The 24471-nt window shown below is 38.5% G+C and overlaps 1 protein-coding gene and 1 long non-coding RNA gene across 5 annotated transcripts in view; one reads left to right on the top strand and one right to left on the bottom strand.

Annotated features, from left to right (window-relative positions):
- Nucleotides 1-24471, top strand: part of LOC111245744 (uncharacterized) — a 50132-nt gene that overhangs the window by 11892 nt on the left and 13769 nt on the right. For 2 of the 4 annotated variants that reach the window (XR_015321677.1, XR_002671442.2), the window contains exons 2-6: nt 3446-3604; nt 4472-4750; nt 14341-14717; nt 15293-15386; nt 15509-15907. This is a non-coding gene — a long non-coding RNA (uncharacterized LOC111245744). Of the gene's footprint in view, nt 1-3445; nt 3605-4471; nt 4751-14340; nt 14718-15292; nt 15485-15508; nt 15908-24471 lie in introns of those variants that run through there. The other 2 variants (XR_015321679.1, XR_015321678.1) reach the window with 2 other exon arrangements.
- LOC111245742 (poly(A) polymerase type 3-like) lies at nt 4553-11128 on the bottom strand. The gene is made up of 8 exons (XM_022794456.2): nt 10750-11128; nt 8402-8677; nt 7947-8116; nt 6984-7138; nt 6533-6773; nt 5968-6166; nt 5340-5510; nt 4553-4720 (listed from the first exon to the last, which is right to left on the bottom strand). Exons 1-8 carry the CDS (start codon nt 10942-10944, stop codon nt 4553-4555), a joined length of 1575 nt encoding a protein of 524 aa, XP_022650191.1. The 5' UTR covers nt 10945-11128.

Raw genomic sequence — 24471 nt, 5'->3', positions numbered from 1 at the left:
ATATATACTTTTACGAGATAAGCAGCTGCGCGAAAATGGATGACGTACCATTTGAGCAAAGTCCATATATGAAGCTAGAAACGATAGCAAAATAGGTATAGATGAACCTGTACGAAGATAGCAATAATTTCATTTGTTTCGTATGTTGGATCCTTTCTAACCCGCGGAAACATTTACTGCAAAAAAGGAAAATAGCTTTTAAAATAAATTTGTTTAGCATTTTTAAAACGAAGGCGTTAAGTTAACTAAGTACACTGATGCCCAGAAAGTGAATAATACTGTTACCTGTGCGATAACACCTTGTATGATTTCGTATGAACTTTGTAACTTCTAAAAAAAATACAGTGACACAGACGCGGTATGCTGAATTCTCGATTTTTTTAATTCTATACGGAAGGGTGCCTGCGGAGCCGATTTTCAATTTCATTCTTTACATTGTAAATCAATTAGGTGTCGTCGTATTTGGGTGGATTTTGTTTTGATGTATTTATCTAGGCCACTTGATACTTATCTACTAGACCTGTTTCTTTTCGAGTTTCTAATTAATACTTGTTACAATTGAATTCAGTATTGTGCTGTTGGTAGCCTTTTGCCTAAATCTTTGACCTTACACGCTATTCGCTGTGCTCAGCGAATCGTGAATGTATGAGGTGCTATGAAAAATCTTTATCTAAAGGCCTATATTGGAGCCTTAAGTAGCAAAATTTAATTTAGCCGTCATGTGTGATCTGTTAAAATGTCAAAGAGCATGCGTTCACGCTACGCGTCTATGTTTTCGAGGCGATATTATTGAATTCAATGATTGATACCGTACATTACAGGTACACTATTAGGCGTTGCGAAAACCCATTTACATGTTAACAACTGTGTTACAAACTATGACAAGCTATGTAAATACGGTTAGGGTAGTGTTTTATGGGGTGATGACAAAACCGACATATTACATAGTAACTGACGGTAAGTCCACAAGCTAAATTTTCATATCCATTTTTACCTAATAGGATCGTTTATCACAACGCACCTGTTTACCTTTGTTCAGAAAAATGCTATGATACATAATAAAACAAAAAAATACCAGATAGAATATCTAATACAAATGGAGCTTCAATCCCTGAATAATCGTACAAGATGGTACATCGCAATTGATTCTTGGGTATTACAATATAAGACCACATTGGAACATCTTAGAGACTACAAAGCTTGTAATGATAGCAGGGAAAAAAATATGATCAATTTAGGAAAAGCAGTTTTAGCCCTCTTGCTGGCTTCCCAAAGGTGTCGTAGATACTCACATATGCTCGCAAACCTCTTATTGATGTTAGATAATAAAACGAATATACCTGCTTAAATGAAAATTAAACGGGTTTAATTTGAGAATCGCTGATGAAAGTGGAAATCAGGGTATTTTCAATGGGGCCAAATCATTTCACTTAAGATATCTTGAACGGATTTCGGATATTTTTCATCTATTCTGTTGTCATCTGACCGGTACCTCTGAAAGGTAATCGCGATACTTGCGCCTGCTCAATTTATATAATAGATTGTTTAGTTGTATATTGCCAAGATAATTAACCCGCACGTTTCCATATCTGCCCGCCGGCAGTTTCTTGGTCGATTACATAGGGGCTCTATAGGAGTATAATGTACAGTGCTGTAACATTTTCACATACAAAAACAGTCTTTTTTATGCCTAAAATATATCCCCAAGGAAGCTGCCTTGCAAAAGTCTTTTTTAATTAATTTAAGCTAAGCCATCGCTCTTCATTTTTATCTGAATCGTAAGTTGTGACCAACTTAGATTTTTGCAATGCAACATTACAAGTTTTTTTAGCATAACTCGAAACAACGGTTTAAACCTGAGGTATTGTATCACGTAACTTTGATGAAGATCGAAAAAAAAAACGAGCATCCACTTCCTTCATACTTTACCATAAGATTCTGTCGGGTGCCCAGTTTGAAAACCTGCCGTCAGACTGCTACTTGCGATTGCGGATGCGATAACTACTCACGTGTTTTTACGTCCCGGGTTTAATAATTTATATTCAGTCAAGGCGGATGAGGAATCTGACCGGAATTTTATAATTATCAATTAAGTCTCTATGGCAGATTTCTTGCAAATGACTGGGGCTCAAAAACGTTTCAACGCTACAAGCAAAAACCTAAGAGTAGCCCTAGTTAGCCGACAGGGGTGCGAAGTGGCGGAACTTCATCGGCTCGGCATCAGCTCTCTTACGAGAGAAGACACCAATTATTAGCATAGCGAACTCGTATCATCACCGCAAATACCAACTGATTCTTAATAATTGGGGATAATTGGGGACGTTGTTTGGTTAATTCGATATTCTTTGGATTCCGTGCCCATTGAGCACCCTCAAGATCGTGTGATCTGGGTCATAGGAACGTATATGATCTTGATCAATAGAATCTTTCCACGTTTGTGAAGTACTGGAGAAGATGTTGAGGCCCATAAAGGTGTAGATGATATTATTTATTTGTTCAAAGCAAAGTGGGATCCGAAGGTCTAGAGTACAATTTTTGACAGCTACTTAGCTATGTTCTATTGTACAATTCAGTAAAACTGACCAGCTAAATACAATGTAACTTTTATGAAGTTAATTTCCTAAGAAATACTAACCACGCTCATTCTGTTAGTTCGAAATATTCCCGTTACTAAAATAGACTCATTCCTATATCGGTGCTTGAGGGTAACGAAAAATCCCTATTTGACGAATCCCTAAGTTCCTTTTGTTAACTTTTCGCTTTCGTCCACGAAAAAACTAAGACTAACACGAAAACTAACTTTAAGACCTTCACAATATTTCACAGAAAAGAATACGGCCAGTTACGAGAATTCGATACTTTTGATTTTTCTTTTTGGTAAGTTTTCTATTTTTTTGGTAGTTATTATTGCGTTGTTATAGTATATTCAATGTTTTTTTTGCAAATTTCACAGATGTACCTTGTATACCACATCATTGGCTCCAAAATGGTTCTGGCGTACAATCATCTTATGTGAATGCCCATCTAAGTCTTAATTATTGGTCCAACCTTAAAATGAGATTTTGCCTTTGAGTCGCCAACAGCTGACTTAAATTTATGATTGATTGTAAGTTACAACGGAGTCGTTATGTTATTTTGTGAAAAGCATTTTTATACCGGAAGCCAAGAAACCCAATCCAAACAGTTACGTACTTTGCTATAGAAAGAAGAAGTTTCGTTTTTTATGTTCAAAGAGTTCCACAGCGAGCAGCGTTACCCAAGGCTCAACACACCCTGTACTAGGAATTAATAAATTCCTTTATATATATATATATCCCATTTATTGCCATATTTTACGATGCTTTAAAGTACACTTCAAAGCATTATAAAATATCCGGTTTCGTTGAGCGCGCCATGTTTAATCCAGATTAACTCGACGACCTGTTAATCATGTTTTTCGTCTTAGGTCGTCCTCATCCAAGGATTATTCTTACCCTATTCTATGCGAGTGACATCTGTGTAGCTTTCCGCAGTGGGAACGTCGGTCTTCCTAGATAAATGCGCAAACGCGGCGGCCGTTGAGCCGCTCTGGCGTCTACTGCACCTTTTACATTAGCTTTAACTTGTGAGTATTTGTAGTTCTTTTTTGCGACATGTACTCAAAATTGAAAGCACTTATCAGGAGACTTCGACCAATCACAGCCGGCATTATTACATACACAAGAGTACGATTGTTTTATTAACATACTGAGTTAAAAACGTCCTTATCGTTCTCTTTCTGTTTGTCACATCGTTGTCGACAAACTTCACATTTAATAAGATAAAAAAACATTCATTCAGACGCTACTATTATGTCTAACTAATAACTGAATGTATTGTCTGTAAGCTAGTAAAAATAAGGTTGGCTAATCGCGCCTTGTCGATGGCAGGAGGCCGCATTGTGTTGAAAAATTTCTAAAAAAACAGGTTGTGTACAAGCAAAATTCGGAATTTTCTATCATCATATATAACATAGAAACCATTAGTGTTTGAAGAAACACTGTTCGAAAGCAAACGTTTTTTTTTTTTTTTTTTGATTATAGATCGGTCGCTAAAAAGGTGTACAAAGCTATTATCGTTTCGTTCAAAATCTATGCGTGTATTATTCAGTGAATACCATAATTATTTTTCGGTTTACATTTTCCACATGTGTATTTTTACCATTTCTAACCATAGCGAAATGAGTCTAGCAGAGACTTGTTGACATGTCAAGGTGTACTTATTTCGTGTAGGACGTCAATCGCGCACGATCGGTTTAGTTATGGCTGTTAATTACGTGCACACACGTTAATAAGGCCTCACATTATTTTTTTTTTCAGTGTTTAAGTTAAATAAATCTTCACTTGTCCCTTCATATTTGCCAATGTCGTGATGTACGAAAGTGCACCTCATTTTAAACATGTTATTTGTGTCCTGAGCACACGGCTAATTAAACATCGCACGTCTCTTTCAGACTACGACGAACCTCTGCTCCGAATGATGATGTCCTCGATGATTAGTTATTCCTAGTCCTGACCATAAATGAATGATTGTATCATTCTGACCATCCATCTCGAGACTCCATTAGCTCCCGGGCATTGTGGCGATTTACAAAGAAGCTTCGAATGAAGTCGCGCTCGTCGAGGACAACTTGTCCACCTAATAACGATGACACGATCGAAGAGAATAGACTTTGCGTGTGTTCCTCGAGATCGTCTAAATGCTAACAAGCATCCCCACACAGAATTAGTTTGTAAGAAATATCTGCACATAGAGGTCGAACACTTAAATAATAGATAAGTCCAATTTAATGATAACATAGGGGTAGATAGGGTTATGTAGGCTACGGAATGGGCTGTCTTTGTTTGTGTAGTTTGGTGCATTTTGGATTGCTCGACCCTCTACGGGTAAAATTTAAGCAGTTGGACACAAATAAGCGTTTTATTCGATAGATGCCAACTGAAGTGCAAAGAAATGAGATTGCTTGCTTTTCTTTCTATTACGACTTTAAAGTTAATGACCCACTTCAAGCACCTTTTTGACCACTATCATAGGTAAGTAGTGTTTTGTAGAACATACTGGGGTACCGTTTCTCTTACGGCAATGGTTGCTATAAGCCAAAGTCACGGAGAACGTTGTTCGGTGGCGTTAAGTAGATTGCGCCCCATATCGCCCCATCTTCCCCCGCTTTCAAAATACGTCATATAGGCCTCAGAACTTGCTACAGCAAAAAGTGCACAGCAAGGCAGACAAAAAGCCTTTCAAAGCGGGTTATGTTCTCGTGTAAATGCATGCTTATTTGAAATTTGAGTTATTCGCCCGCGCGGGTAAAACTTACTAACCTGATCGGCATCTGGTAAAAACTGCACCCCGAATAGCCAAGATATTTGGAGGTGATCTTCATGGACGCGCATAGAATAATCCGGGCTAACGTGTAAATATTCCACAGGACATTGCTGACACTGATCGATACCATTCAGGAATTTTTTCATACAGCGCTCAACTGAAATCACCTACACGCATTTGATGGCCTATCATTTAGCTGGTAGTCATATAGACTAAATATATAATTTGAATTTTACTAGCGGCATTATTCTTGTCATGGCTTCCTTTCAACACTAGACGAAGTCTGCGCGCCTCCAAATTCGCAGCCGGATTAGTAATCTGGCTGGAAATTTAGACGAATTTAGACCTTCAAGATGAAAGTTCAATGGTACTCTAACCTTTAAGACGAGCGAAACGCCGTATCGTACAGTGGGATCCTATGTTAGTTTTCAACTATACTAACTTCACGCTACTAGACAGTATGGGACCCATACGGAGACATCAATGGTAGATATTCGTCGAACAATTAAAATTTACGCAATTGAAAAAAATTGAATTTCGGTGCTTCAGCTCTATCGTGTCTTAGTACTTACAATATTAATATAAAAGTATACTTTGGGCTGGTAGGTCAATAAACAGGCTCACCCAAAGTTCCTTGTCGTCACCGTCTGTGTTATGTCGTACAGTCTGAAGTATAACGAAGTGCTCATAAAGCAAGAAGATATCCACGGGCTCGAAAAGTTTCCCCCAGTCGACACTTTCTAAGAGAACGGCGTCGGAAATTCGAAGACCCTCCGTAAACGCGTTCTTCATCACGAGTAGAGTGCTTTTTGATACGTTAAAGCTCAAATTCGATATGTCACCAAACTTATATTACATGTTGGTAGTATACACTTGGAGCACGCGATTGAACTGAATACTACTAATGTAGAAGCAGATTAGGATTTATTCATCAAGGTAACTGGAAAGTTGTACAGACAGATGCTCGGTAACTCAGTAAAGAGCAGAGAATCAGTAAAAAAAAAAAGCATGAAACTACTCAACTGCTTCTGTAGTAGCGTTTTCTAAATGTTCGATTCTTATTTTTGTATATATAATCTCTCCTTAGCTTTTGTCAGTGATTAGGCGCATTCATTTAAACAATCCTATCGATGGATTTGCACACCCAATGGCTTGTGTAGCAAAGGGTAACGTAGGTTTTACGAGGTACCTTGAATTCTGCTGGGGATAAACTGGAGTAATGATTGGCATGATGTCCCAGGGCATCTGGGTCACCGACCAAAGATGCGGGCTGGCACCGTATCCTTCAGGAAGAAGCATGACAGGCTCTGGCCATCTCCACTGTGACATCACTAGAAAAAACTTGTTGACAATACGAGCAGCACCTGCTTTCGGGTATATTGTACAGACCTTCGCCACAAGTATCGCCCATGATATCCCACCAAGGTAACCTGTAACATACACCGGTATTCTGAGCACAATCCCAAATGAATGCTAATTGGAGGTTGATATATATATATATATTGGCACACCCTAGCGAGAAGAAAACCGTTGCGCGAAAATTTTTTTTAGAAAACATAGCTTTTTACAATGATAATTCTTACGATGCTTAATTTTTGGCCTGATCGAAAAGAATTTTTATTAAGGACGTTTTTGCTTACCTAGTGTATGAGAATATATTTTATGACACTTCGCCCAGAAGCGAATAGTCTTTAAGGCCAGCTGAAACACGCGATAGCGGGGCACGAACCTTAAGACAACTTCAGTTACCCTGTATCCATTCAGCGAGCGTATACAGCGAATGTCTGTTACCAAACTGATCAATACACCGGTAGAGAGCACAAGCGTCAAGTAGGAACCGTTACATATATTCATTTTTTAGGCAAGCTGTGATCTTACTAAGCTGTTGAAATATAAAAATAAATGAAAAAATAAAACATAACCAAACTAAGATTATGTTACTTCTGGGTTAAAATGGCGTAATCCTGCAAGACGCTTCTTGGAAAACTACCGTTGAATATATGTGAGAACTTGATTGAGAGAAGGGAGTGACCAAATTATCGTTCAGCCGTTTCTTTGATTAATTGAATTTGATTGAAGGCTTCTAATACCTTTGTAGGTATTATAAACAGGTTCTACATTAGTAGTATATGCACTAGTATAATAGGACTGACCGAAAAGCTGTTGTTTACGTTTAATTGTACTTAACTGTTATCATTGTATGTTAAATTATTAATTAAATGTATTGATAGATAAATTTAATTATTTATCATTTCCAAGCATCACATTCGCAGCTTTGCTAAATATTCATAGTTATATTAGTTACAATACCGAGTTACAGAACATTAACAACACTACATGATACACAGTTTTGCTTCAGCCGTCCCTTTTACTTTTTTTGACTTTCCAAATTTCGATCGCACTTACGACGTCCCTAAATGTATGTAGCTAAGATAAGGATAAGGATCAGGGAAGCTCCAAGTGCGCAACCTTTTTCGGCGAAAACTAAAATGATGATTAATCATCCTTTAAATGACCATTTCGATACTGGGTGTGGCAGTTTGAGTTCTGACTGATACAGACTAAATATACGTTCGCTAAAAATTAGAAATCAACAATTATACCTTTCGATAGTAGAGCTGCTGAGAAGGTCCAGCTCTCGGGAGATCTCGTCAACTTCTGCACGAGCGAAGACAATATCTATTCCGAAGTTTCGACAGGTGACGCGAATCACGGGTACAAAGGCCAGCGGAAGAACACTCAACTTGGTAAATTCATGAGGGTACTGTTCTAACTTTACTTCGGATGAGTCCACGGTGCATATGGAGTCAATGAATATAAAAAGCTCATTTAATAGGCTACATTATTATTTAGTAAAAATGTTTAGGGTCAAATATATAATTGAGTAGCATAGCATTTCCGTTCGTTGAGATAGTTTACTCAGTCGGTTGTTTTTCGGCAAAGTGCTTTTATGCGATGTCTTCTTTCTACTTAAGATGCGGATTAATCAGTGAATGAAACATTATTAAAATACTGGATTGACCTGACTAAGACTGACTGGCCGCGCCTACCCACTGACCAACTTGGGGAAACTTGTGAAGAACTCTTCACGGCTTATCCAGCGAGGGCCAACGAAACAAAGATCAATATCAGAAGTTACGTCCTGCACACCCAACCTCAACGACCCAAACTGACGCATCCGAAATGAGGGTGCCCCGTGGAGTGCCTCTCGAAGTCCCTTCGCGTCCATGACATGATAGAGCCACGTCTTGAAGAGGCTGAGCACTCGATTGGTAACCTCGTACCGTTCAGAAACTTGCGGCGGACACTCAAATTGACCACGTTGATATAGTAGCTTAAATTCACCAATTAGTATTAACTATGTTAGCATATATTGAAAAAATCTGTAAAAATAGTAAACGGGAATTAATTTCAATATCATGGCGAAGTTTCCGCAACATATTTTTAAATATTTTTTTCCCAACTGTTTATGTTTGTCATTCGAATATGTGCAGCATAATAATTGGCTAAATAGCAAGCACAAAGGAATCTCGGCCTGCTCTTCGATCAGCTGTCTTCTGAATGGACAAACGCAAGTTCTGAAGGTTCGGTAACTGTGTTCGATCATGGAATTATAGAACTTGCCAGTAACTTCTGGCTTGGCAGACTATAGTGACTTTTAACAGTTCAGTAATAGTCAAACAAACTTATTAGTCAAAAATTATGTGCATCTATGTATGGTTTGTTCTTCGGTTGATGAGGATATTTTAAGCAGCGGTTTTTGAAGCAACGTGTCAGACAAAGCGTCAGACTTATTATTTCTATTATTGTCACATATGATCACGTCCGACGTAATCGTAATTCTATATGTTTTTTGAGATCCGATCCAAAGATGCAGGTCTTCCGTTGCTCTTGAAGAGAATTTTCTAGTGTTGCTGATTGCAATGACTTCGTTTGCCGTCGCCTGCCCAGGTTTAAGGCTCACGCCTTTTTCTTTTTTTAAAACACAACCAACGAAACTTTCGCTTGAGAGCTGTTCGTGTACTTGTCCACATAGCAAACGATTATTGCTGGGTAAGCAAGCTGTGCCGTAGCAGGAAACCCATTGTGCATTTCCAGTTTCCATTGCAGAGCGTGAAGTTTTGATGTAATCCTTAAAAGTACCTTGACCTTTGTCTGTTCTACTGCTTTTGGGAGTTACTATTATTCCTGAATGATGTTTCAGAATTTGTTTTCAGAACTCAACACGCAGAGAGAGTTCTGGATGATTTGAGTCGGTAAAATAAGCGAAACAATTATAGAACTTATATTTGTGACAGTCGTGTATTTCTATATTTTGTGACAATACAATTGGATTCACACTCGTCGTTAGAGGTACCGAAATTATCCCTCGTTGTATATAGGAAAACTCAGGTATCTATTTCAAAACGATAGTAAAAAGGCTCAGTACATTACGCCAATGATTCTGGTTAGAGTACAGTTTAATTTTAAGAAAAAAATCAATTCATTCGTGTGGTAAACAATATTCGGGAAATTGAATGAAAGGTTTTAATTTCTTGTATGCGAAACCTTTTTTCATTCAACTAAATAAGTTATGTACACGTTTTTTCAAATATCATGCAACTTGCCAACCATCACGTTAGAATCTGTCCTGTCGCATGGGTAATTCAATTGTCAACAATTTATTTCCAGACAGAACTTCACGATATAAAGGTTGGACAGGGCATTGGCAAGTCAGATGTCCCGTCTCTTTGCCATAAGTTCACTCTGTATTGCCTAAAGCGCAGCCAGAGACAAAGAGGCACTGTGACCTTAACGCCGATGGTGTTCTAAATTAATGGACATTTCAAACAAATGGTCGGGGCCCTTCTGGAAATGGCCAACGATTATTTTTACATTCATGCAACAAGTTACGTTTCCACTAAGCTCTTCATTTTACGTTCTATTCCTACGGACATCCTAAATCCACCCATCAACTAACAAGATTAACATGATAACAGCATGATTTCGAGCTGGACCGCTAGGTACATATGTAAAAGAGACCACTAAAAAAAAGACCCTCGCTGACTCATCTACAAACCTATTTCTTGATGATCTGACGAGCTCGTGATTCAGTCCTTCGATAACACCATATTGACTTCATGCAATACATGCTAGACCTGAATACGAAGCGCTGTACAAGGGTAACAGAAATAAATATATTAAATCAATACAGACATTTATTGGCACAAGCCATTTAAGTGATGTGCTCCAATAGCAGGCTTCCACCACCATGCTCGGGCTTCATATGCACACGAGGAACTCGACGGACCTGGAACTAACCGAAAATAATCTTCGGCACTATGCATATACCGTCTGAAGTCGTTGAGCTCATTGGAATCAACGGAAAAAGCGATGATAAGATCCGCCGATATTTTCCAAGCATACCTGTCGCAGATTGTGCGCCAAATGACAGTATTCGACGGCACGGCTGGGTTGCGGACTGCTCAGACGTAAATTCAGGGGGCCAGGGGGAGGCCTCTCATCTTCATAGTTGTGTTCCACCTGATGCTTTTCCTGGAAGCCGCTCTGAGGGTCGCCCTGTTCAGGATTCCCTTCAGCATAGCTACCCCCTGGAGCCATTTGCTGCGGTCACTCACCGAAGTCCAGCATCCATCCGGCTCACTCTTGGCTTCGTCGTTAGAAGCGTACCGGTTGCATACAGAAACCGCAAAAAGTTCTTTGCACCTTAGTCAAGCATTTTTCCAGTATCAAGCATCATTCGTACAACAATGCAAGGTGTATTCTTAGATATAGTATTTGAATAGTTAGAAAAACTTTGAAGTTTGAATAGTTAATAGGTTAGTTGGCTTGAGCGAAGAGAATCTCTCGTTTGCAGGGCATTTACCCTAAGGCAGGATTGCTTAATTAAAGATTCGATCGATCGATGCCTTTGTTACCTAAAGATGTATAGTAATTACAAGAAGTGCAATGTACTTGGTAAGTGTAAAAGTTACCTACGAACGGGCGTACCATATCAACCACATGGTTGGCCTGTGTATATAGAGGATGTAGAGCAAGTCTGATGATTTATCATATTGAGCATCCGATACCCATAGCAATTAACAACTTGCCACTCATCTCTTACTATGCATTATTTCTCAATTAGAATCAATATTTACTAGGCGATCAATAATATCAGAACAATAAGAACTTCAACTTGATTCGAACCTTTTACATATTAGTAATAACTTAATTAAAAATAGCACTACTCAGTGATACTCTACGCTTGCTGCGTGGTCTGGGACTTATATAGGGGAGATGTTTTCAATTTGGCTGATATTAAAATCATCTGTCAGTTCCTTGTATTGGTTTCGTGCGTCTGTCCCTAACATGTAATTCAACTTCAATATGAACGTAGCATAGCTGTGGTTGTATTATTTTGAAAAACCACGCTGAAGATCCCTCTTTAATGAATCAACACCGTATTAATATTGTTATCATGTACTATGGATAAGGTCTGACACATACAACGTCCCTTCACGCATCAGATACGCTTTATACGAAGTCGTCATCTGGCTACATTCGTAGAAAATAGAAAGGAGTTAGAAAATTATTCTTTGGCCGAAAGAATCATTTGTACGTTACATGGATGGTTAACCCCTGGGGTTACTCATAGAATATGTATGCACATTCATATGCCTTAAATCTCTGACAGCATCAATGTTAAGGTTTCTATGGGGATAACAACTTCTGTTCCATGGCGTTACTTTCGTTTCGGGTTTTCCTCTCGTGAGCTACACATATTCTCCACCGATGAACCGAGTACGACAAAACGCATTGTTAGTGAACGTTCGAAATATTACCAGTTGGATAAATGGAACGTTCTGCGGCAGCTTATAGTCAAGCAGAGACTCTAGCCTCTAGAATAAGGTCTAGCCTCATATTCTTCAAAATTGATTTTTATTTTTCAGTACTTAGCGAGATCTAATTGTTTGACTAACACGTGACAAAGTATTTTCTCTGTGATAGTTTTGTCTTCTCGAAAATAAAAACCATCACCTGTACATGCACTTCACTATACGTACAATATATAGAAATGTTGCAGTCTACCGTTTTCAATAACATTTATTGAAGTGTTAAAACAATCGCATATTGTGTCGTTTATGCACACGCCAGACTCCCCGTAGATGTTACGCGTCATGACTGATCAGCCTGTAAAACTAATGACAGTTAAATAAATGTGTAGGCGCAAAATGCTTTCCGAACCCGCTGATCGATAGTAGGATGTTAGAGCGGTCTCAATCAACCAGGTCACAACGATCAGAAACATTTATTTTGACGACCGTATCAAGCTATTTTGTAGCCTAATGGACAGCTTCTAAAGCAATTAGCATGAAGTCTTTTTGACTATTTAGCGGCGAAACAGCTGACGAACTCTTCCCCTCCGGCTTCCAGCCGTCGATCAATGCCGATGCCCCCACGCCAACACAATGAGCCAATGGAAAAGCTATTAGTAGAAAAGACTATGTAATTACACTATATTTTGTTAGGTAGCTGCGTCCCGCGTCTATTGCACTAGGCAAACAGTGGATCTGGCGTGTTAATTATTTCTCAGCTTCACATGGAGTACCTTTTTTCCTTTAAAATGGTTAAAAAAAATAACACTAAAAACTATTCCAGTTTGTCAGCCTATTCGAAGTAAATAAACATTTACGTGTAAATAGCTGACACTTTCTAGCAAAATTGTAAAATATAATCGTTCTTAAAATTATTAAAAGATAGATAGCGTTTAGATAGAAATGCAAGACGAGCGCAAGATGACCTTGTTAGACGAAATAATAATCATGAGTAGCTGCTCGTATTGAAACACGATCACGGTGTAGCGTTTTTCGAAGTTACGAAGTTATCCGCTAGTCTGCCTTGTACCTGGCCGGTAATTCACGCCGTCTGAGTCGATTTTCAACTTTACCGATGTGCACAGCCACTCGTTCTGTCATCGATTCCGAGCGTTTTCTTTGTTTTTGTTACAATAACTAGAAATAGTTTATGGACAAAAGTAACCCTCGAAGACCTTAAGCGTTAAGAAAACTCGTTGATTTCGACTTTAACTAGAAGCGATCAAATCTTAAACTAGCCGCTCAAAGTAAGCATAAATGATGCAACAATCTGAATGACGAGGCACAAAAAACAAAGCTAACATTTGTATTGTCATAGTTAAAAGTCCGCTTCTTTTTGCAGACAGGCAGACTGGATGACTGATACGAGTTGTAGCGTGTCACACTTACGATGACCTGAAATTGTTTATTAATGGAATTTGCTACCTGTCAGTCATCATTGCTTATATGATTCCTACAAGAGCTCCATAAAAAAATATACCTTCGAAAATAGAGAACATGTTGGCAACGGGCTCCTCATAAAAAAACAACAGGTATCTTCTGCAGTTATTCGTAATCCAGTTATCTCGTTAATTTCAATAGTTATATGATCGAACCTAATACTACTAGTAACACCTTAAGTACGTGTCGGCTCTTGACCTATATTTAAAAAAACGTTATCTTTGCCCCAGCAGCTGATGTGTTCCATGGAGAACAGCACTTATGGTCTTGGTGTGTTGTTTTGTGGATGTTGTCATACAAATTTAACAATCATTAAATAGATTTGGTGACAATCGAAGCGCGTGAGTTTAATGAAACTGGGTTGAGGCTAACCAACGGGTGGGACAGGGCGTCTCGGCTATTTTTTTCGAACGAATACAAGGCATGAACCTAGGCAAGGAAAAACCTAAATCCGTCTTTGTGTTTCGATTCCGTTGCTTGTTCGAATACGAACGACTTGTAGTCGATTTTTTTTTTTGTGTATAGAGCTGGTTGCAGCGATAATTTTATCATACAGAAGTAAGTTGCATCAAATCACAATATTTTATTTATATGAACTTAAAAGCGGTACCGTTTTCTTAAAATTAAAGGAAACCTTATGCAGTTAGTTGGCTGTTGTAGCGACTGTATGCAAAAAAGCCAATTTATTTTGTCTTTTTAGGGGCCAATTGTGCGTCACTATACGCTACTAAAGAGTGGAGATGACTAGACTCGTGAGCCAGTCACGCTCCGAAAGCTTGACGTTCGTCTGGCCAAAGGGGCAATTACTTTCATTTGACGCACCGAAACTGCCGGCGGCCGCTTCTAACGGATCAGAGGGACATTAGCTGCGTTCAAGAGTGCGACAATCAACGTTGTGGAAGTTGTTACAAGTCGCTCGGGTCATGGCTGACCTCGGAGGACTGGTGCGTGCGGTGGATCGTGTCGGCAGCCTGTGTCATATTTGCTTTTTAACATTACACATGCAAACAATCTTCATTCTGATCTTCCATCGGCACTTTATTAAACGTAGAGCCCAATTAAGGACAACAAAAGCCGGTAAGAAGTCATGGGTTTATCCAGTATTGCTGCAGCCATAAGCGAAACCATGGCGAAGTTCAATAGCCTATTTATTTTATTATTCATAGCGTCAGCATTATCAGCCCCCTAACAGCAACATGGTTTTGGTACATTTCAATATAATTACAGTTTATAGAATTTAAACAAAACCTAAACACATTCTATAATATATATATATATATATATATAATGTTTTCTTGCATTATTCACACTCAGAAATTTGAAGACCCTATTTTAGGATCTGATGATCCGCATAGGGTGAACGTCATTAGGAGGTCTCTTACAAACAACTATTGGCCAGTTTTATGTGGCGTGCTAGTTCGTTCAGTATCAGTATTCGCTGCGGATATAGTTAGAATAAGTCCACCTGGCTGAAAGGGATTTCAGAGCACAGGTTGCTTCGCCGTTTCAGTAGAAATTAAATGTTCATTTTAAAGATTAGTAAATTTAAGTGTTTGAACGATCGGTTGCCGAAAGCAAATTGTGTCCTATTGTAATTGTTTTTTTCTTCTCTTTGATGTCGGCGGTTGTTTGTAACTTCGTTCCTGTGCAAGACAGTGAAAAATGCAAGGATTGCTCACGGCCCGAGAAATACAGCGTCCACAAGTGATCTTTCTGCGAGGAGACGTCACAGGACTCATTTTATTTGTAAGGCTGTCACAGGGTCAACAGATTGCACCTGTTTTAGTCGTACTTAGCAGAAATCACGCTCAACCACCGGCTCTTAACAGCAAGCTTGAAAACTGGTAATTTTTGTTTTAAATTTGCAGATCCGCGACGCAGATCAATTTGGACGAGCACCTCGGTCCCAAAAAGAATGTCTCTCGGTATCAGTGAATTATTTTGATAAGATGACATGAGAAGCCAGTAGGTTTAATGTTGTAAGCAAGGCTATAGAAAATAGCCTTATAAGCAAGAAGAAACATTTTTACCTTAATCAGGCTTGGTTATTTTTCCCTGAATTTCAAATTCTCCATGCGTAACAACCTCGCTGCCGAATGGTTAATAACTAACAAGTAACGAAAGCCAGCAGAGTTAATCTAGATCAAAGATCAACAGTATACAATAATAGCTTTAAATGTTATTATAAGGCTATTTGGAATATGCTGTATTTAGATCAAAAGATATTTTCCAATGGCCAATAAAGATATGTCTAATGAATGTATTAATTTAATATGACTCCCTCCGATTTAAACACGGTTTCAATATATATATATATATATATATATATATATATATATATATATATACGCAATCTAACAACACCCAAAGTGGAATTTTTTCTATTGTTATTTTGCCAGAATTGAATCTAGATAAATAATTTTCTAAATAAATAAATAAATAAATTCAACGAAACATCTTCTTCAACTGCCAGTCTTCACAGTTATGTTTATTTAAAGTAGCTGCAATTCACCGCGATCACAACTTTTATTCGGGGTCGACACTACTAACTAATTTTTTCCAAATTTTTCCTTCTCCACAAGTAGCTTTTTGGTAAGTATGATTTCGTTAAATCCACGGCTTAAATACACGTAAGATGAAAAAAAATCCTGGCGGAATTAAATTTTGGCTCGATTGCTGGCCAAAAGCTTCAAAAATGCATAGGCTTAAACCAAGAAATCCAAAAGTTACAAACATGTTGGAATTTATTTAAACACAGCTTATATTTTCCTGTCTAAAACGGCCGTTATCAAAGATGACTTTGTTTATGAGCTCATTAAATCTGGAACTTATTGAAAATCTTTTGATTCGTCTCATAGGAATCTGCTTCAGATTTTTCAAAAGCCGCATGCAAATTGACAAAACGTATATCGTTGAATTCTGGCAAAAAAGAAAGTTTTCACCATGGTGGAAGCGGTCTAGCGTAAAGAGACAGCTCATTTTCACCCGAATTGCAAAAATGCCGCTGTTATACTGTAAGAAAGTACAGGCTCTCGTTTAATCATCAAGAGTGGGGACAAACGGTCTGCCGATGTTTATCCTAGTTCAGCTGCCATACTTGCTATTTAGAATGAAAAAGCGTACCATGAAGTTTTCAACAAAATGGTAATAAAAAGCATTTTGATAAGACAGTCTAATGCAAAACTGGCTGACTTGTTATGTGAGCAGGGTGTAAAAGCAAACATAAGGTTCTACTACGGCTTGTGATGCATAGAAATACATCTTATCTTCGAGGGTGCATGTTTTAGAAAAGTATAATCAATTCCGTTCTTTTATCGATAACACTCTCAAGGCATGTAGATTAACTCGCAGTTCGGTTTTACCTATAATGATGAAATCTTCCGGATCACGGGCAAGCCAACGTCTTCGCAATTATAATATTCAGGATGAACATAGATTGATCGGTAAATAATCCACCACGGACCACCGCTCTGCTGTTGAAAGGACCCCTTCAACCTCAGCGCGGTCGATTCTGAGCACACAAAATTTGGACCCGAGGTCATCCTACTCAAAAATAACGGAAAATAGCTTATCCTTGGTCATATCCCAGAGATGAGCCTCATATGCTCGCCATTATTTTCATATATTATGTTAGTGTACTGAGAAAAAGCGTTGTCTTAGTATCGAAACTGGCAAACTAAAGAATCTGCACCTTGAAAAAAATGAGATTCAAAGAGTTATCCCTTTGATAAATGGCTTTACTTATGTCGAACTGAAAATCAGAAGGCGTTGTTCTGTATGTTTTTCTCATAGGCTCATCGTGATGAATGCTGTTTTACGGTTGTTAGCGTGGTCAAAGAATTTTTCTTGATATAGTTAAAAAACTCTTACTATTATGATGGTTGCTTCCTGGATAAATCTCTAGATAAGTATGCATCTTAATGTATCTTATCCTCTGAATGGATTTCAGCAAGGGTGCCTGACTTCATGGTTATCTTGTACAGCAGATACATGTCGTTAAAACGAGAAACTACGTACTGCTCTTTTTGAAACGTCCAAAGCAAGTCTGCATAATTTTCTTTCATGGAAATACTAAGTGCACAAATCTTCGGCAACGCAGGTCCGATTTCTATTGCGGTAAAACCCCTCCGTCAGAAATGGTCGGTGAGGAAAAGTTTACCTTCACTTCTGTGCAGATATTTTATACTTTAAATATCCTTTGTTTAGAAACTGGAAGAAAGAAAAGAAAGGAAATCGAGAACGAGTGTTCATAGGGACAACGATAACGTTCACATACACGTACAAGTACGTATTAGTGTGTGCACGTAGTCATCATACAGAAATCAACTCTTTCGAATAAACACACGTTGGAACGGAAGCTTTTCAAATTCTTATGGTCAAGATATCAGCGTTCGTTTCAACCGGCACTTGAAGCAGCCGGCGCCTGCTCAAGGCCAAAAGAAAGATTCACAATTCTTACGTTATGTTGAATCAGCATATATCCACAAGTGAGTGTGATTCCAATCGTCCTTCTTGCTAAACAGAATAACCTCTGAAAAGAACAACATTACGTAAATTCTTTCTGTACTGATCCTCGACATATACATAATACATTCGAAACGCCTGCCGTGTGTCGCAGACAAGCTCTAGGCCAATAATTTTGGTTTTATGTAGCTTAGCGACCCAATAAGGAATAAATATATATTATATTGTATTTTTTGTATGGCTACATCGAGTACACTCAATCCTCCTACAAGGAGAACGCATCTGGCCATACCTATTTCAATATTATAGTTCTGGGGAAGGCACAGAAGTCATCAGACATGTAGATTCTAGGGTTATGCGGCCAAGATTGTTTTACTAGGCATCTTGTCTTAGAGAAGTTACTCTTATTGCCCCTTGGGGTTTACCAAACTCCAACCCCGTACGCAAAATACATATAGCCTTTAACACGCAGTTCGTTGTTTAGCCCGGTGCTACCGCTGTTTCCATATTCTCTTGATTTATTGATGATATTGATATAGGTGCAGAAATTTAACTTGCCGGTGCAACTTTGGATTCAGAGTTACCGTTGGAAGAATGAAGCGCTGTTCCCACCTTAAGACTCGAAGGACTATGACGTCTGTATATGTTCAAGATCTGCTTGACACCCTTTCAGACATAGATTGGCCCATATTTATGCTAGGCCACTTTAATTTGCCAACAGTGGATCATTATCAATCTTACCCTAATAATTCCCCAAAAAACAATTTCTAAATTCGTTATATATCGAGAATGGACTATTTTGTTTATCTTGTCACAAAGTCTACTAGACGATCAAACGAAACATATACTTGATATAGTCCTATCATAGTCTATCATTCCGAGTTGCTAAGTAACATAGACGCTGTTGATGTAGTTCCTGTGTGAAGATTTTTTTCACAAGAAACTAATATCTACAGTAACGGATGGACGTAAGTTATAAATCCGTTGATGGACGATCTAATTGTAGTGAGCAGAAAACCTGAGAGCAACTTGCGTCCATTAAAAATGCAGGAGCGTATGATCCAGGGTATGTGAACTGAAACACACAAAGGCATCCGATTATCGAAGGCTTTTCAAGGCAGAAAGACGTCTCCTATAACAGGAGAAGCGTTACTAGTAATACCGGAGGAGCACATATCTGGAAGCTGCGTGGCCATAAAGCTGAACGTGCACCTTACACCCTATGCGGCAGTGTCTAGAAAATTTCAGGCCAAACGTAGCTCTAACTAAAAATACTTTTAATTCTTTACACAAAGCGCCGCTGTAGTAAGCATATCCAATGCCTTTCATCACCATAGTAATCTCTCTGTTCATGCCGAATTCTATAGAAGTGGTGACAATATGTAACTGAATGTTCACATCAACAAACTCAAGGGCTTTCTTTTTAACGATAAATAAAACGAAGGCTTAAGTAAAATGCTTCGTTAGCTCTCTATGAGGTTTAGGATTTTGACAGTACTTAAATTTCTATTTAAGGATGCCTCGTTATTTCTCCACTAGGCCAACAAGAGGCTTAGATAAGAAGAGAATATTCCGTTCCGATAATTAATGATAAAATCAATGAAACAGGTGTAAGAAAGCCGTCCGAACCCCCGAAACAAGTTTTATCGGCCTTTGTGTCCCCTGCTAAGGCTTCCTTTCTAGCTCCAAAGGATTTATTTCAGCATTCTGGAATGAGTTAAAAGAGAATTAGGTCAGAAGCTTAGAAAAAATCGACAGAGATCAGCATCGGTGACAATGCTTTACCGCTATATTCATAAAAGAATGAACGACAGTTTTTATTTAACCGTTGCCACTTATATACATTTACCCACCAAAGATGCAAGTACAAATAGAGAGAATGCAAACATTCGCCGAAAATGACAAGCAAATAAGAAATTCGTGTGCACGCCACAAAACGGTTGACGTGCAGTGTTTCTCAAGTAGGCGGGAGGGCACGGAAATGAAAGATATATCTAAGGTCGCTAAAAGAACAGATGTAAATTATATAGAGTGATAGTGGCCTAGGAGTTTCAGAAGCCGGAATTTACGAGGCAGTAGTAACCATGAGTAGGTCAAGGGAAAACTTTTCAACTCAGACAGGAAGACGATGAACAAGACAGATTCTCGAAAGGGAGTTCTACCTCAAAAGTAAATCATAAGATACTATTGCTATTAATTTTATTGAACATCAATGATAGAACCGAAAACAAATAGACGTTTGCCAAGGCATTGCGCATCGGATAAATTTGATCGAAACTAATCCTGCAGCCTGTTTATCAAGAGCTCGTATCATTTACAATATTCGTTCTGGACTGAAAAGGAAAACTATCCCTGATGAAGTTATACTTCCCAGATGCTTCTACTCGTATAACAGGAATTGTGAAGTCTGCTACGGCGGCTTGTGTTGCTATCTGCCATGTTTCATAATAAATCAACCTAATTTCTATGTCCATATGTTTAAAAACCTATCCACACCAAATCAATTATATCATTCAGAAGCACAGCATCCCAATGCGATGAACGTTGCCCAAATGCAAAAAAAAAAAAATGCAATCCAATTATCTATCGCAAGGATGAGCGATAGTATTTGTCTCAAGCCCAGATGCAGACTGATTCATCAATGGGCAGATGTCAGAGCGCCACAATCTATGCGCATTGGAACATAATTTTTCCGATGCATACAATTTGACGAGTGACGTGTGTGGAAACGCTAGAAAAACAAAATTTCAATAGTTTTTTTTTATGTATTGGGAACAATCATAACTAGGCATTAGCTGCATACATTTTTACACTATAATAAATTGCATTACCTTTGAAGTGCAGAATAATATTTCGATTGGATCGCTTCATTTTTGGCCTTCGGCAAGAGAACTGTAACCGATAAGTGTGAGCCCGAGCAAAAATATCAATTGAGCGTTCTACATGAACTGTTTTTTTACACGAAAGGTCTTCTCTGGAGTCGATCCGGACTCAACAACAAATCATTGTCGGCCTGACACTTCACGATCGGCGTTCGATTTCGATTTTTCGAAATTATATTACCAAGAGAAGGCCACTTGATTTGTTTGTAAAAATAATTTCTTTGTTTTTTTAAAAGGTAGCTGTCGCTAGCAGAACGTATGTTATGATATAAAAATGTAAGTATCAACGATATAATCGTTGATACAGATCAATTGATTAGTCAACCACTCCAATGTTCGTTTTCAGCTCATCTCGGCTATGATATTTTAAACTAACTAATAAACAATTAATAGCGTGTTGTAAATTATATATTGTTGCCAGTATCAAACTTTCGATTGAACAGTATAAGGGTCGTTAGAAACAATTAGAATTAGGTTGAGAGCAGAAGTTCGAATTCAGACGAACGTGCGACAATTTATAATGACAGTCAGGCGGAGTCGACAGGTGGAGAAGAAAGTTGCGCAGGGAACACACAGGTAGCTTCAGTTCGCAAACAGTTCAAAAAAAAGGAAGGCCTCGGACCCTTTTTTCAGTCAGTGGTCGCAAAAAAGCCCGTTTCTTAAGAAAACTTTCGATCATTCGTACTTTGTGGACAAAGCTCATCTGTCGAGGAGACGTTGAAAGATATCAAAAAAGCAGATATGCACACATATCGAATGAGCCCAAATCATTACCCGTGCCCGTCTCCTTGTTTAGGGGTTAGTTATCAGAGAATAATTGTTTCAGGTAGCAAACTACTAGCATGTATACTAATTTAGTGCGGGCAAGCGAGTGACCCAACGACCTTAGTCGCTTGCCTTTCAAAAGTAAGAGTGAGCATTTTTAGTCGTCTTTCCTAAAGCTAGCAGATTCGTTCGAATTCGTGAAAGAGATATGAAGAGATATCTAAATATGCTTAGACAAAAGAACAGAATTCCGAGAAGCTTGGACAGGGCTTTTTGCTGTAGCCTTAATTGTCCTCAGACTAATGTGTACTTCGTTTCTATTTATTTCGGTTTTAAGGAGATGCTTAGCTAAACTATAGATGACACTTGGCTGTAAAGGCTGATCTCTGTTTTGCTGGATCGATTATGCAGGCAAGTCCATGTTGGACATTTAATTACGATACTGAATAAAATCTCAATTTTTTTAAACTACCGACATAAATAGTAAGTTCTATTTAAGACAACTTCCAAATTGTTCTAAGATGCAAGGATTTCGGGAACATTTAAACCTTTGCCTTCGATGTTTCACAATTTCGCTTACCTGTAGCAGTTAAATCCTTAAAAACGCCAGTAACACATCTTAGGTTAACAAGACAGGGCCTCTACAGAGATTAATTAAGTTCCTAAAGGCCGGTCTCCGGATAATTTCAATTAAGTATACTGACATTTAAGAACGCCCGAATAAAATTAGGACAGTAATTAAAAGCGTCTGCTAGGGCATATAAAAAAGGTTATTACTTAGTTATAAAAAATGAGTCATGCCAGTTTGTCTAGAACGGTTGGACGATCACTCATTCTTCAAAGCACTGCTTGCGTTGGTGGCTATCCAGCTGTTTGGCGGAACGTGGCCTTGCTTAGCATTTTAAGTAACTTTCAAGTGCCACTTAGTATCCTGAGTACTACTGGTGAACTCCAACAAGATTGGCTTTATAAACTCTTAGGTGTTATGTGCCTACTCGTAAACGAGCAAATATATTTTTGTCCTGTTTGTCCTGGCTAAAGGAGAGACTGCTGAGAATCGATAATCTATGAAAATTGTTTTCAGAGTTGAGACCAAAAATTTCATAATCGTGCATGTACATATAATACATCTCTAGCTTTTTTATCACTGAATAAATCATAATACATATATCTTAGGTTTGATATTCCAAAATGTTTCTTGCCACCCCTTTTGTCTGGAAGATAGTGAAATCGATATGGAAGTCACCGTATCCAAACCTTCCCAATATCGAAAACCTTCAGAGAAAACGCACCAAAGGCATTACAGGATGAGTAAAAAATAATTACTCAGTGAAACACAAATATGGCAAGACCGACTTAATATTCACAATATTATCCCAAATCAATTTCACCTGCTCCTACGCGAGATCAGTAAACGAGGCTATTTGCCTATTTATATTTCTAAAATATGTTACCGTACTCGAAAGCAGCTTGCAAACAATTGGGCATCAGCAATACTTTTAGTGGTTGTCTTAAGATCTGTTGGTCCATATTGAAGAGCTCATAGATCTTTCCGGAGCCCAATAAAACCGCATTAAATGTTCGCCCTTCTCTTATTAATTTTTCGTGTAATCGCAATCGGAACCGTATAAATCAAGGAAAAATACACTAACCTTAAAGATGTGGCTCAGTTGGTTTTACTGTGGTATCTGCTATTTACTACTGTTTGTTGCCTTTTATCGCGGCGATAGGGACGTGCAGTAGTAAGTAAAAAAAATCTGTCTATACGTTCAGGGAAGGAGCGCTCGCCAACGAAAACCTCGACTAATTAGAGAAATAAGTACTTCCTGGAAAAAGGGGCTCTCTAACCAGGAACCTGGACTATGGAACATACGTTGTAGGGTCGAGATAACCTCACCACATTCTCGTTGAGGTTGGAATGGAGGTTATATGCTTCGAAAATTACCGCCGTTAGACATTTCATCAAATGGCTGGCTCCTAAATCTATCTATATCCGGACTCGAACCTAGACGACCGCGCTTTCATAAAATAAGATTATCCATAAAGCTAAATGCTATCCGAGGCTAAATGACAAAACGGTTTTGAGTTTCTAGCATAGTCGCTACGAATGACATTGGATAGCTGGTTCCCAACCCAAAACAAGTGTGCCTATGCGGTGATTCGACCCTAGATCATAACGTTTCGTTAATATTATTAATCGAACTAGACTACTACCTTACGACAATCGCTTACAGCTTGGCGATTGTAAACTTGCTCATCTCTAAGAAGCAGTACCATCCACTTGTTTGCAGAACGCATATGACGTTGAAAGGTTTAATGCTTCTTTGATAGCAGCAAGCGCCCTATCAACACGTGCCGTCTGGCACCGATAAGATTTAGGACGACACGACTAAGAATGGGGTGAGGGACCCAGACCGATCAGAATAAGGAATGCTACTGCACGATCTAACGAGAATCTAGGCTAATGCTGTACTGCTGGATCTATAGCCCCGAGGATTTACACAATCGATGATTCTAAGCGTAGCGTAACTCCCTTGAACATTGAATTTTCGGAGTGGGTCGTATGTTACAAGAAAGTCATAAAAATATTTCGATCGTATAACTGAAAATTCCAACGCCAAGGGGGCGCCGGCTGAAAGACGTGGCGCCCACTACCTTGTACCGTTTTATTATTTATTGCAAATAAAGAAGGCTATATAAAGTACTGAATGTTGTATATA

Source organism: Varroa destructor, unplaced genomic scaffold (assembly GCF_002443255.2).
Source record: "Varroa destructor unplaced genomic scaffold, Vdes_3.0 BEIS01000002.1, whole genome shotgun sequence".
In the NCBI taxonomy this organism is placed as follows: domain Eukaryota; kingdom Metazoa; phylum Arthropoda; class Arachnida; order Mesostigmata; family Varroidae; genus Varroa; species Varroa destructor.
The sequence above is the reverse complement of the archived record's forward strand: the minus strand, read 5'-3'. Positions and strand labels throughout refer to the sequence as shown.